This window comes from Harpia harpyja, chromosome 21 (genome assembly GCF_026419915.1).
Source record: "Harpia harpyja isolate bHarHar1 chromosome 21, bHarHar1 primary haplotype, whole genome shotgun sequence".
NCBI classification, from domain to species: domain Eukaryota; kingdom Metazoa; phylum Chordata; class Aves; order Accipitriformes; family Accipitridae; genus Harpia; species Harpia harpyja.
This window is the reverse complement of record NC_068960.1, coordinates 3,063,549-3,079,059: the sequence shown is the minus strand read 5'-3', so window position 1 is coordinate 3,079,059 and position 15,511 is coordinate 3,063,549. Positions and strand designations below refer to the sequence as shown.

At 43.3% G+C, this 15,511-nt stretch overlaps 1 protein-coding gene across 5 annotated transcripts in view; it reads right to left on the bottom strand.

The window, feature by feature from the left end:
* The window catches only part of LOC128134739 (voltage-dependent T-type calcium channel subunit alpha-1H-like), a 129,112-nt gene that overhangs the window by 93,298 nt on the left and 20,303 nt on the right, over positions 1 to 15,511 (bottom strand). For all 5 annotated transcript variants that reach the window (XM_052772815.1, XM_052772817.1, XM_052772818.1 and 2 more), the window contains one exon: positions 12,623 to 12,938. In XM_052772815.1, the coding sequence (XP_052628775.1) occupies positions 12,623 to 12,938 (316 nt within the window). The remainder of the gene's footprint in view (positions 1 to 12,622; positions 12,939 to 15,511) is intronic.

Genomic DNA, 15,511 nt, shown 5'->3' with positions numbered 1-15,511 from the left:
GGTTTCTACAGGAATCTTGTACAATTAAAGTGATAAAACATTACAATAAAACATCTGAAACACTGGTTCCGAGCCAGTGCAAAGAATTTCCGAGGAGGGATTATAAACAAAGCAAAGGCCTCTCTGTGCAGAGATCTGGGCTTTTACCTTAGGCTCCTGGTTTTGTAATGCTACCCATAAAATTCCTAAGTTTTTAAGTCAATTTTGTTTCTGTAAAACCAATTTCTTTGTGATTCCTACTGGCTCACCGTTACAACTGCATCACCAATATCATAGTGGGAAAGCATCTGAATGGAAGAGAGTTACTTTAATTAAATGTAAAATTGATTTCATACTCATTTTCTCAGTCTTCCTTCCACAAAAAAAGAAGCTGAGGATTTAATTAACACCACACAGGCTGTGTGCAGAGCAAAGCAAATTCTGCCATGTAATTTACACTTTTTATTTAGATAAAACATACCAAACTTTAGTGCTTTCTTGCTGCTAGTCCTAGACCTGAAATTCCAGCACGATTTCCATCAAAATCAAAGCTCCTGTCTGAATTTACTTGCAGTGATGTACCCTGTTCACTACGCCTAACGTGAGCCTTGCTGTTCCTAGCATAAACCCAGGATTGCTGCCTGTCTCCAATTTCAGTGGCATCCTTCCTGATTTAAACCATGTTTGCAGTGAAGGAACTGTGAATTAGCTTGCTGTGAACAAGAAAAGGATCAAGCCTCATTGGTGTAGGGGACTTTCTGTATGGCGTGTACAGGAAAGCTGATCCATAAAGCACTTGCTGTTGAGGCAGTGAATAAAACAATGTTCTTGTCACACTTGGAGCATCAGGGCAAAACACTTGCAGGGAAGTCAGACATGAATCCTAGCCACTTTTCTCCTGTTTTTTTTACCTAAGGAGCCGGAAGAAGCTCCTAGATATGGATCTTTGGTATATGACCACATCTGCAAGGGGGAGAGCGTTGCTGTACGCACAACCATCAGTACTCTCAGTTTCCCTGAGACCGTCAGAGCACCTTGCATTAGCTCATGCGTGCTGGAAGAGAAACACTACCTCCTCTTGATTCCTCTCATCCTAAAGTCAAATGTGGTGATGTCTCACCAGCAAGTTTTCAAACCCACTTCCAGTGTTGAAGCACGTGTAACTTAACACCCACCACGCAGCTGAGTGAGAAGAAGCCAGTGAATACAGCTCCATGCTAAAACCAATAAACACGATCTGCCAAGGAGCAGGTAAGAAATGTCTCTGCAGCTATTTGACTCTGTCAGCATTGCTAAAGACTTTGAGCAATCAGGTCTGATGACATGCTGGCTGCATTTACACAAACTTCACCCACCTCTCCTGTTCCTTATTACATGCATTAGATACTTTGATATCACATCCTTGCTGCTGGTTAGTAGTGTACAGGTATCAGACAGCAATGCTATGCTTCCAGCAGCATGGGTTTAACAAAACCAAAAAGAATGCTTTTGGTCAACACGAACCCCAGAGATCAATTTGTGGTAGAAAGTTTTCCGCAACAGACACATTTTTTTGTGTGGATGCAAGTGCTGTTATTCACCCTGGAGTCTGAGAAGGGGTTAAGCTGTCTGGGCAGACACAGGCAGTAATCAGTCTGTTCAGCGGTGTGAAACGGACAAGCAATCAAACTCAAGCTGCCCTTTTCTGCCTTTCCTTTAACACAGCTGAAACATTTATAGAGAGCAAAGTTCTTTTCGGTGGCATTCCTTGCCTGTGTTGGCTGTGCACAGCAGCCGATCATCTCTTGCACTCAATGCCTGTGGAGGTTCATGGGGAAACTGGAGGGATCAAGTCGGGACGTGACACAAGGCTAAACCAAATCACTGCCAACTACCTAAGAAATAGTCTCCTTTGTGTTGTTCAAAGTCCTCTCCCTTCCTTCTCCTCTATTTGGATGGACATTTCGGAGTCAGGCTGCCACAGCTGGCACAGCAGGTGCTCCATCCATTTACACTTGGGGACGAAAAATGAGCCCAGGGGCTCCAAACATATTGAATACACTTCTTCAACAAATTTGCATTTTGCTGGCAATCCTCAAATTCAATGTATTAGAACCATTAAACACAGAGGCGTCTCTACAAAAGGAGTTACCTGGGGGCTGCTGTTGGGCTTCTGCAGGCACTGCCAGCTTCCCACCTGGGAAACAGCTGCTGAGACAAGAGTGAGGGCCAACCAACATTTATAGAGGTATTTTTCTTGCATGCTAGACAGCATTTTCAGCAAGAATCAATCAACACACCACATTTCTCCTCCAGAGGGCTGAAAATGTTCATCCGGCTCTCAGAATATTTAAGATGTAATTAGAATTTGCATTATTTACTACTCACTTGTGAACCAAAGGGATACAGGAGAGATAAACAGACCGCTGGGCTTTTGTTCTCCTGTTTGACATCTTTGTGGATTCATTCTTGGACTCATCACCCAGAATAAATGCAGCAGAACCTAGGGGAAGGATTCCTGAACTGCTGAGGATTAGAGAGTACTAGCAATCCTGTAAGAGAGCGCGCTCACAGACATCTGTCTTCTTTTTTTAATCAAATAGCTGTGGAGAAATGCAGGAGAACACACATGCATAGCCACCTGTCTGGACAGGAACAGCGTCTATGATTTTTACAGCCTGATTCTTGCCATGCTGTGGACTTCTTTCCTGCTGTCCTTTAAAGTGCTCTGAATGACTTTATGAGTACATTTTTACCTACTCCAAGATCTCATTGCATATCCCCAGCAAGGCCTTCGTGTAAATGGGAACCAGACCATTTGAATTTGCCAACAGCTGGTCTATACACCACGAACTAAACTCTTTAACTATTTTTGGAACCAAGTCAAAGGCACCTGCACTGGTGCAAGGTTCACTGCTGCAATGCACAGTTTGATCCTACACACTTATTCTCAGACCAGACGAACTCAGAGGGAAAGCTAGCAACTCTCGCTATTCTCCCAAGAATAAGGATATTTTTTTTCAGCGTTGCTTTGCCTACTGTTCCTCCCTTGGGGCACCCTGAATGCAGTATCACCTACTTCGCTAAGCAGAAATGACTTCCTCCTCTCTTTAGTTTCCAATCTGATTAACGCAGTTGACTGCAGCTCCAGGATTTGGCCCTCTAAGCCCTTTATAGATGTCTTCCAAGGGCCTAGAGCACCTTTCTTGTGCTTTCCAATCTCAGAAATCCATTCTCAGTAATTAAATTCTGTTCAAGCCACGGTTGTTCACAGACAGACATATTAAACAGCGTCTCCAAATGTACCAGTTCAAAGCTTCCAATAAATGCAACATACGATTATTTATCAACAGAGATAAGACAGCAAGAAACATGTTTCCTAATTCTGCTCTGATGAAAAAGATGTGCAAGATACATGGCACACTAAAATTGGCAGCTGCAGGGAAATAGCTGAAAGATTCAATTAAGATGATTGGCAAGGTTGTCCTGGAGGGTGCTGCTCACTGTGATCACATGCTGCAGACCCAGTGGGAAAGGAGATACTGCCCCCTTAGCATGGGGAAATGATTTTTGCCTCTGAAGGACTGAGAATCTGGGCAGAGAACAGAGCTGTCCTCTAACCCGTCAGAGATCCTGTATGATGCTAAGTCTGATTCTCCTTGCCTGCTCATTCAGTCCTTTACCTCTTACACAGCATGGGCAGGGATGGCATCAATCATTTGTCTCCCATTAATACCTATGAGGCTGAGTATTAAAGCCATGAGCCTTGTGTCCACCACTGCAAGGATTTAACGGAAAGCTCACTCAGGTGAATGTAAAGACAGATTTTGACTTCATTGATCTTTGGCTTGGACACCATTCATGCAGTCCACAGTCAGACACTCCCTGATCACCATACTAATATGAGCAGGACAGAGTGGACAATCAGATTTTTTCTTTTTTATGTCTTCTGTTCTGTGATTCTGATCCTCCTGATTTGCTCATGTGACAATAATGTCATCAGTTGTAACAAAGATGCTCATCTGATTTATAGTAGCATAATTGGGGACAGAATCAGGTCTTCTAGTCAAGCTAATCAGAATCAGTCTAAAACTCCAGAGTGAAAAATCACAAGGGAGACGTAGATTAAAGATGCTGGCAATTAACTCAGACCTCCGCATTGTTCCCAGGGAGACAGGAGGTTTACATTGTTTTTTCTGGGGTCACTTCAAAGGCCTCTGCAGAACAGTTTCTTTTATTTTGTCAAGAAGTTTTCATCATAAAAATCCTTGTCTTTGAGCTCTGCCAAAATTTTTGCAAGTTCTTGGCTATAATCCATTCAAGAGCATGTTATTTTTTGCTTTAGTGTCAGTTAAGAAAAAAAAAAAAAAAAGAATCATCCAGGGAAAAAAACCCCAATACCCAAACTCCAACCCAAACTACTTTAATTAGTAAAGTCAAACACTGAATTACTTTCTGTGTATTAGAAAGCACTAATGGCTAGTGCCAGATGGACTGCTGCAGACAGAAATCAACCTTGAGGTGCCACTAATCAATCGAGGAAAGTTTGGACAATTACTGTGTGAAGTGAAGCTGAAAAGATTGCAAGAACTGAATGTACAGCATACAAAACTCCAGCCTAGCCCTGAGGCCCGATCTTTCTCATGGCAAGATTTCACTTCTATGATTACTTGAACAAACTTCATTTGTAGAAACAGCCTCCCTAAGAATGGGAACCCAAATCAGCATCTCACACTTTGATCAAAACCCCTATAAAGCATAGCTCTGGCAAACAGAAATTTCCTTGGTGGTTGATTTCAGAATTGCAGGTGCTTGTTCAACAGTGCCTCGCTGAAGCAGGAGATGATACAGAGATATAGAGAAACCCAAGTGTTTCCAAACCATTTGAAGTGTTCATCTTAATTGACATCTATAATTTGCACTCAGCTTCTTTTTCTTTGGCCTAAACTGGGTCCTTTGGGAACAAGATGGGCATTATCTGCATCAGAATCAATTATGCTGAACCAAACAGCAACTCTGAGCACTGCCATGATTATTTGGTTTTATTTACTTTTTATCTCATCATTTCCCTGGCCCTGCTGCAAGGCTTTATTTTTATAAACCTCATCAAGACAAGATCCAATGATATAAATTGAGCGCGCTATTAGTTACTATGATGGTCTTAGTAAGTTTTATAAGGCCTTCAGTATTCATTTCTGAAAGCCTCTTATCTATGTATCCTGCCCTCTTGGGCATATTGATTTGGCTAGCAAGCACTGACCAGTGAATAATGGAGTACTCCTTTTCCATATGCAGAGTGCTTGGCAGCTAACCAAATCACTATTTTTGAAGTCAACTTCACAATTTTAATTATTTCCTCATGACACATGTTGTTAAGTAACCTCTGTGGTCAGAAAAACAGGTTTTATTATATTGAGTAATGTCCTTTGAACAGATGCTTTCCCTTTCACTTTGAGGGCCTGCTTACTTTCCAAAGCAACTTTAGACATTCCTTTATAAATTGAAAGTCTTGCAAAGCATGCATCTGCTCTGAAAAGTGGCCCTGCAAAACCAAAAAAAGGAAACTGTGCAACCTTGCATGTCTTGGATTTGTGACGGCTCAAATTTGTTCCGCATAAACGTGATCTCTGGTCAGCATTACCAGTTCACAGTGGATCTTGAAAAGCAGAGCACAGCCAGTGTGCAATAGTTGGACACGTCACTGATACTGTTACTGGTGGCCCTAAACCTCATGAAAGTGAATCTGCAGGCTTAAAAATGGCATAAAACCTCAACAACTTCTGCTACAAAAGGAAGGTTAGTTGCTGTCTCTCCATTTCACACTAAATAATGCAAGATCCTCATCCGATAGCAAACACATCACTGATTTCAGATGACTGCTGCTTATAACAAATCGCATCTCAGTCCATATTCATGAGGTTTGATTTACTGTGGTAATTATCCTCTGTCTTCATTGTTTGTGTAAAGTATCTTATGCACAGGGAATGTATTTAACTGTTTAGCTTCAGCAATAATGAGTCCATTATCATAGAGAGCACCATAAATCAGCGTTTTATAGCAGAGCAAAGCTGAAAGATGAAGAGTCTACAATGAGGAGAAGGGAACCGAAGCCACACTGAGATCCTTGCTTACAGATGAGTGTACCATATAGCAATTATATGAATGACAGCACTTCTCCAGACACCACTGTCTGGAACACAGCAGCAGTTTGAGGTACTGGCCCAAATGAAAAAAGCAAGGATTTTTGTTATTCATGTCATTACACCTTGTTTCAAATTACATTAGACATTATTAGGGACAAAAGGTGCACAACTTCAAGCACAACTAGCCCTCTCTTCAGGACTTATGACCCAAAACACATTTCAGGTGTCCAAGTGTCTAAGCTTTACCCATTCACACTAATCAGAGCATGGGGGGTGTCTTGTTCTCCCGGATGGGTCTGCCAACTCAACGCAGTCCGGAGACAGTTGTGTGGGGACATGAGGGTAAAGGAGCCAAACCTTTGGCTTAGCATGCAAGTCTCCCCTAGGCTATGTACAACGCACAGTGCAAGGTGCAATAGCAGCAACGGATCACGGAGCCCGTTTGGGGCAATCAAATCAAATTAAGATTTTCCTGTAAGAATTGTTGATGTACCTCAAGACCAGTAGCTTTTTCATCACCTAACTGGACTCCAGATTGGGTCATGGCTTGCTGCAGGCACCCCTCTTTCTACTCTGGATACAAGAATCTATGATTGAGGTAAGATGAAACCCTTCCAAAACTACAGAGGTTTCTGTGCCATGCTGGGTCCCTCTGATACCTCCCATAGGTTAGTGGGCCCAGACCCAGAATCAGGATGGCCTCTCTGACTTGTGCTATATGGGACAATTCCTTCTAACCTTCAAAATGAAGGAGATTTTTCAAAAGCAACTAATCCTCTTCAAAACACACTCTGAGATGCTTTAAAGGGGCTGGATATTTTTAGATTGGGTATTCAGCATGAAAGTTCTTCAAATGCAGAAAATGATGTTTATTTGGCTGACCAAATTAAAAAAAGCAACACCAACAAAACTCAAACCCCATCATTTAGAGGGAAATATTTTTGGTGATCCAAAACAGATTCAAGTCTAGTGACAAAGCATCATCTTGAAGCAGTGGAAATGAAAAGCTTAGAACTCTTTTCTTGCCAAATTCAGTACAGATAAGCATTGTTGAAATATCTCCAGTTTAAAGAGTGAACCATTTGACAAAAAAAGTCCTTTTGGCCAAAAAATTATCTACTCAATCAACCCTGAAAACATGGGCACCCAGTGTGACAGCTGCTTCTGAAAAACATGGCCCACAAAACTACACGTTGCGCGCATAAATACAATTGCTGTTGGAAGCCGCAGGCTCTTTCACTTCCTTCTGCTTCAGTGTGCCTTTTGGCTGTTCCCCAAAATATTTAAGACTACTGGAAGTGGAAGAACAGAGGTTGCAGCAGACAGGCAAGCAAGCGTGTTGGTAACATCTTGCGTACAATACTCGAGACACTGCGGTAACCATTCCTGAGCTGTTATTTTGTAAGGAACTTGGCTGAGGTACCTTGAGGTCCCAGCAACAAAGCAAGAGAAACAGCCCCCCCCCCAAAGTCCCTGTTAATATCCACCTGAGTAGACAGCCCAGCTAAGAGGAAGATGTGCAAGTAGGAACAAACAGGAATGACCCTGCCAATTCTGTCCTGCCAGTATGTTCCAGAGTGGAGGTTTGTGCATACTCTAAGGGAAAGCAATGTTAGAGCTTCAGGTCTCGTCTCCTCAAACAAGATCTTTTCTTGACGGAGTGACAGTATAGATGAGGAGGGACTCCAAGCTCATTCTTGCATTTGGCCATAGCAGAAGCGCATTGAAATGCATATAATTTTTCCTTTAATTCAAACAGAAGATATGGTTCCCATTACAGATTTAGCTGAAAGATTTCCAGGCAAGGGAGAAATCCTCAGGGAATGATTTCAATCATGATGAACAGAGGCTGAAACAATGTGAAGTGGGCAATGGCTGTGGAACAGATCAGGGCACCAAACAATAGTGAAATGAGACAAATAAACCTTCCTCTTCCCAAACCTGAAATCTTCCCCCAAGCTCTGTACTTTCTCAGCCGGCCCATGTACAGGCACAGCTAGCAGGGGTGCAGATCCCGGCAGAAGCAGAGTCAGCACCACGGAGACAAAACAAGCCCCTCATCAGCACACAGAGCGGGGTCAAAATGAATAAACCCTTGATTGGATTGAGATAGCTTACACAAGCTCCCAGGGGTTTTTTTGACAAGCTAGAGCACAAGAGAGGTAACTTCACGTCGAAAAAAAAAAGGCTATTTCAGCAGGTGGCCTGCAGCATACGGCTGTCACTGCCAGCTGTCACACCTGCTCAGGCAGCCTGCCATTGCATTAGGAGTAAAGTATCTGCAGAAGGACAAATGAAGGAAGAAGTGGGTGGCATCAATTCCCCTACTTTCCCACCCCAAACTAGTTTTCTCTCCTGAGCTGGTCACCCACATCTTTGTGGCTGTAACATACTGCTAGCTTTGGTGAGACCAGGTGCAAAGAGAAGTTCTCCATCTAAGCACGCTATCAACACCTTGAACTCTTGCTGCTGCTGACAGTTCCTTTAGCACTGCTCTATTTCCAGACATCTTTCTTCAGAAGGTGATTCAGCTTTTCCTTTCTTGGGCATTCTTATCATGTCGTGCGCCCGCTGGGCTGTCTTCAGCTCTCGTGAACACAACTAGGCTTTTTTTTTTTTTTTCCCTGACAGCAGCAAGGGGGCTGCTGAATGCAAAACGGTCTCCTCTGAGAATTCCCTCGCTGGGGCCTTCTGATCATGGGCCAGAGATATGTTACTTGTATGACTTGATTAACTTGTAAACTGAGATGTCTTCTTAAGCAAGACCTCATAGAAGCAATATGCACTCAGAACAACATAAGCCAGAAACAGAATCATGAATCTGAGAGCTGTATCCAAGGACTAATTTCAAGAGGGTCCTTCATTAAGGAAGCCCCTTAGAAAACACAACTACTTCCAAAATACATGTGAAGAAGAGGCCACAGAAAAGGTAACTCAGCCAGCACCAGCAGTGTCACAGCTCCTCTGAATTGCCAGACAAATCTGTTCTCTTGTATTGGATGGACATTTCCTGAAACGTCCATGTAATTTTTTTCCCATACATCTGCTGTTATAGTTCAGTCCTTCCAACTATACCCTGGAAGGAGGCACAGAGGAACAGCTTGTTCCCTTGATCTCGTCTTGGTTCTGCCTAGCTGATGGTTATCGCTCCTTCAACTTTGCCTCACTAGTTTTGCCAAAAGCATTGCCTCCTGATGTAAAGTGCTATTATAGGTCTTACTTTTCTGCAAGTCAGATGTGAAATCATCCAAGCAATGGTTCTGTGGTTTGCAAAGTAGCCTAAATCATCTCTTCTTCCCAAACTGTGTATCTTACCAGCCATCCAACTCCCTTTTGTTTTAACAGGGTTTCTGCATTCAGGCCTGGCCACACCAAGACTGATGGTTAGGAAGGTGGCAGTGTTTTGGTTGCTCCACTGAGACTGTCAGTAATTCAAATTAAATTGGACTTTGGTTAGGTGGGTAATTCATCATTTGCAGTGTGACAACAATACCTGTAATTACTGCTCTTATTGTTGCACCTGAAATTCATGTGCAATAAAGGGATCTTAATATCATGCCAAACCTCACAGTTAATTTAGGTTCCATCTCCTTTCATTTATTCTGTAATAAGCTAATTAGTTCACATAATTTGCCATTGAACGTGCCTTTGTAGCAATTATATACATGAATTAGCCTATTACACAACAAATGAGGGGAATCAAAACATTAATCATTTGCAGGATTACATAAGGAATTATTATCCTTTCAAACACCCATAGATGCAGCCACCATCTTTATTACTTTAAGATTTTTTTATTTGCACTAGGTTGGTTCTCCTGTCTGATGCCTCTGACTTACTCTTCCACTTGGAAGGTCAACAATGCATTTCACTGTTTGGTACGCTCTGCTGCCACATGCCAGGTTACTTGCAAGTTCAGGATCACTACCGTGAAGTTAAATGTCTTTCAGCTTGGCTGCTTAAAGCCAAATTCTGGCAGCTGAAAGGGCTTGGCCATACTGCTAGCCTCCTGCCTTGGCGCACCATTCACAAGGACATTTTGGAGTAGAGATCTTCAGATTTCCCTGTCAAAGTCTGCTTTTGGTTTTGTTTGTTCGCAGTCTGCACAGTATCAAACTGTGCCCTTGGAAACTCTTGGGCACGACTTGCAGTCACTGCACTTGGAAGCTTCCTTCCAAATCTCACCTGTGGGGCTCATTTCACCAACCTCCCTTCTGACAGCTCTTAAACCATGCTAGATTTCCAACTTATTTGGGATAAATCACGAGGGATGCTGTATCCAGCCGAGTCCTAAGATTGCCATTATGCAAACTGGAGGCTTGCCAGACCTTGAGGTTCAGTCCACCATTACAACTCTTGCAAAGTACCACGTATTCATTATTCCTCAGAAGGGATCAGGACAATTGGACCTGTCTCATCCCGAACACAGCAGAGTGCTTTCTGCCTAGTAATTCAATACCAATTCACAGGGAAGCTCCTGAGCTACTAAACCCATCCGTTCTTTCTGCACTACTTACTTTGAGGCCTCATCTAACTGCTGACCTGGTGCTACCCAGCTTCAACTATTAAATGTAATGAGAGCACAACTCAATAGCTTTATTTGTTAAATGTTCTCTGCTTACAGCAACTGTTTTGATTCAGCATCCCACCTCTTGCAGTAATGATTTACTCTTTCCACATCAAAGTTAAGCAAGCACCTTACTCCCAACAGCTGTTTCTTTACCTGGAGTTATATTGTTTTCAGCTTCTAAAAGTGAGTCCTTACTTCTAAAAGGAAAAAGATGTAAGAAGAGTTTTTGGCTGGAAATACTGTTTAGCATTTGGATGGCCTAAGCAGCACTAAAACCAATCATAAACCTCCTGGCAGCTGCCAAAATGATCTATGGATACAATATCCAACTTTGCCAGACACTCTGCTCTGCCCAAAGGAATCAGTTGCAACCTCTGCTGTGGCTGGTGTGTTCTTCCTGGCTTAAAACCGCACATTTTCAGGACGAGGAAATGAAATACCAACATGAAATGAAAACTTGCAGTCTGAAGAAAGGCTCTGGAAGTAGAAAGGAAGCAGGACCCCTTGAGAAGCACCTGCTCATTTTCAACGCACTAGCACAGACACTCTGCAACGCAGTGCCCTCTGCCCTTTCTTTGGCAAGAACATTGCTGCCCCATGGTGGGAGCCAGATGGGACCTCCTGGGCACATCCATCAAGCTCCGTCAAAGAACTATGCAAGAGCAGAAAAAGGAGAATGCAAGTACAGCCAGAGACCTATCTACTATTCTCACTTTGATTTCCCTCTTTCCTTTATGCAACATTCGCTACCAGTCAGAAATATTCAAAATTACTATGGCAGCTCCTCTCTTGACATACTAATTCCAGGAAAGAACCAAAGCATTTTAAAAAATATAGCCTAGTAGAGACTTGGGATCTGTCTGAACCCTTCTGGATTTGGTTTTAAGCCTCTGACAACAGCAGCAAGGTGTGCTACTGTGACAGCATGAGAGCAGACAAGATGCTCAGAGCAAGCAATCGCCCCTTTACAACTCCCAGATGAAAATTGAAAGTTATTAAGTTCCTATTATAATGTGAAACTAGCAGGAAATTCATAAATGAAATTTAGTGCTCTGAATGAGTAATTATTCATCATTAACAAAACTAAAAAGAGCATTTTTTTTCTCTTTTAGGAATAGATGTCACCTACACTTGAGCAGGACCAAATAAAACAGGGCATCTAGCCAAAAGCATAAAGAAATTTGTATTAAAACCAGAAAGTGCAAATTAAAAATGGAAAACAGTACATGGATCATTTAAAATAGGCTAGCCCTAAGAGACCATAGCCTCTGGACTGTGTAGATGAGCTATCCAATGTTCCAGAGCTACAAATGCTTTGAAAATGCTTCAGTTGCTGGAGTGTTTTTGTCACCTGTAAAGGCTCCCCCAGTTTGAGCTATAAGTACTTTGGTCTCTAGTGAAGAGCTGTACAGGTGTGGATCAAGAAAGACTCAAATTCCACAAGTAGTATCTCTTCACAGGTATTCTAGCCAGAGCAGATTTCTTCCGCCCTCCAGCATACCATGCTAACCAGTATAACCCTGTAATTCTAGAATCAAGCCCAAACCATGCCATCAAGCTAGTTCCTACATTTTAGAATGATATTAAGTCTTGCTTAAGGACTTGGACAACACTCTCCATTTCCTGATACTACAGCAATAAATAAAGACCCTAACTCTCAAAAATCCCTGGGATTTATCCAGGTCTGATTTGCAGTGCTAGAACTTTCCCTACTGTTGTCTGTCTCAAGAAGTATTTCCCCCCTCTTCTAAAATGCACTGAAAAAATGGCTATTCTCTTCAAATGGTCTCTTGCAACATTTGTGCAGGTTATTGTCCGATTCATTTACTCGATGTGTCTTCATTTGCAGTTTCACACAAGTACAAGCAAATACCGTTCTCCTCTGATGCATCTATTAAAATCTTTCCAAGCAAGACATGACAGAACAGAAAAATCTTTAGGAGAATCCTACCTGAAAAATAGCTATCCAGGCATATCCAATATTATCAAAATTGATAGCTCCGTTGTGTGGGTTTACGTCCCCTGCCATGCATACGTTGTAATACTGGTTCCAGTTTATGCAGGCATTCCTGCTGCTGAAATCAGGGTTGTATAAACTTGGGTTGTAGGAGTCCATGCTCAAGGTGCACTCCACCTTGTACTCCTTCCTGTTTGGGATGTTGGAGCATTTCTGCATGCCGTTTTCACGATGCGATGAGCAGATGAATGGGTTCTCCTCCGCTTCGTCTGTCCGGTAGTACGGATGCAGGAAGGTAAGGTTGTACGTCCTGGAGGGGGAAGAAAGAGAAGGATGAGAACAAACAATGCATCCCTTGTTTCAGCAGCAGCAAAAGGCACTGGTTTCTGTCCCTGGTTTGGGTGTGTTATTTCTCCTTTGTCCTTCAGCCCCATCAGACTGGGGACAGCAAGCCACAGTTGAGATATCAGCCCTTACCTTTGTCTACAAAGCTTTTTGCATCCTGTAAGGCACCAGTGATCTTTCAGTTAAAGATCAGCCTGAGTCTTCCCAAGTGAACAGGACAGTTGAAAGTTGAAATGAGAGGGTATAGAGACAAAAATCCCAGCAGGCCAGGTGCTTCCCAAAAATCTAGGGAACTTTTTGTTTCTATCTAAGGATTTTAAGATAGCTCTTCTGATGCTCAGAACATGCTTCAGAAAAGCTGATGGCAAAGCAGCTTTCCAATAAATTTGCCTCTCAGCACATCTCTGTGATGAGTGAGCTGAACTTTAACAAGGAGATACCCAGCCACAGGCCATCTCAAATTCCTTCTGTACTTACATAAGAAAAGAATGAGCCCACATTAATAGGAACTGTATGCTTACTGCATATCTGATTTAATTGGCCTGGATAAAGTTTATGGCTCTGTTACAGCTAAGATAAGCAAATGCTCTAATTGCAGCATGGCAGGGATGTGCCTTTTTTCCCAAGGCGTGCTCTGGGGCAGATCAGCGAGCAAGCAGAGCCTGGGACTTTTCATGCTGTTTGATTAGCATTAGTGAGACCCACCAGCACTCACACTGCTGAAGCACTGCTCAAAATGAGAGTGCAAAGTCCTAGAGCCAACTTTATCTGCTGTGTTCAGAGCTGCAGGGATCTAAGATGCTATATAACCAGTCAGGAGATAAGGGAGAAGGCAACACACAAATTATACGACCAAGTGAGATGTGGGGAGAAGATAAGCAGGTATTCTTCAAGACAGGACAGCTGTATTTCTATCTGTTTCTGAATGTACCAAACTATTGAATAAATTTGGCTCTAATAAGTGCCAAACTAGTGTTATTCCATACAATGGCTTGAAATTGCTCCCCAAAACCGCTGAGTCAAGCAGGAGTCACTCAGAAACTGCACTTTAAGGAGAGAGCAATTGCTGCAGGGCAGAACTGAGGGGAAATTAACCCTGAACAACTTTCCTGGGGAATTTGGTTCCCTTCCATCAATGAATTACTTGAGATGGCTGTTGAGGGTTCATCCAGCTTTAGGAATAGACAAGAGTAACATGTCAGAGGAATTGGGCATTGTTCACTGGCAATTAAACATATTCACCAGCTATTCCCCTCCCATTGCACAGTGTTCCCACACCTCTAGACAAAACTGTAATATCTTCTTCCCAGTTTCTATGCCTTAGATTTAACAGACAAGAAAAACTTGAAAAATGTTTTTCCTCCAGGACTACCTAAAAGCCTTCTCCTTCCCCTCCCACGAATTGGTTTCACTGGAAGGAAATTTCCATATAAAACAAGCTGAAGAAAAGGCTGAGTGCTTCGCTAGCACGGTGTTTGCTAGAAGATCAGATACTACAACCAGCAGAGTTTGTCACACAGAGGGGGGTATTGCAGAGGCTTGCAAAGGATTAAAACGCACCGAGTCGCAGGGATGTGTCTGAGAGTGCTACAGACTTTGGCAAAGACAGACTTTGACAAAGACAGCTGGGGAACTTGAGAGAAGAAACAGAGGGAGGAGGAGAAGAAACACCTGAGAAGTGACTTCTAACTCACAAGTGGCAGGCAAAGCCCGTCAGCTCTGTTTTGGCCTTAGCGGGTACGCCAAGAGGGGCTCAATTCAGATGCAAAAGGCTCCTGCACCCTCAAACGTGGTGAGGACCACACCGCACCTGGGACATCTCTGCTTACAGCCACAGGGCCTGCCTGAGCCTGCTCACCCAGGGAGGTACTGGGAGGGCTCTGCACCTCCATAACACACGATGTAGCTCAGGGCAGAGCCATCCCAGCCTCACCAGCCTCAGGAAGGACATTTTCCTCTGAAACCTCCAGGTTTGAGAGGCCACGGGTGCATGTCCTGCTAGCCTCCTCCCAAGAAACTCAGTAGCAGGTGCTCAGTAGCTCTGAAGCCTTTCAAATAGGACATTGGGATCAGGGCTCTCTGCACTCTGTGGATGGTCTAACACCCCCAGAGCCCAGACCAAGCCTGGACTACACTGTGCACTGCCTGATACAGCAAAGTGGCATGGCCACAGGACTGTAGGGTATGACCAGCTTCCCCGGGGCTGACTTCACCACTCTTAAAACCAGGACTTTATGGGTTACAGGCAAAGAGCTACTCTATGAGTCCCTAAGGTGATGGCAGGAGAGGTCTCATTTGGTACCTTCAGCTAAGGCTCAACAGATCTCTGCAGCTCTCAAATCCGCCATGTGACAAGTCATGTAAACTTGAAATTTTTGCTGTTTGGGCAGCTCAGTGCCCAAACCTGGTGCTTGCAGCAGAGACAGCCACAGAGGCAAGTCTCAGACAGTAATCTGCAACCCTGAAACTACACATTGAACACCCAGCCCTGCAACAACCCTGTGTGATCTTGGGAACATCCCTTGCCCTTTCTTGTTT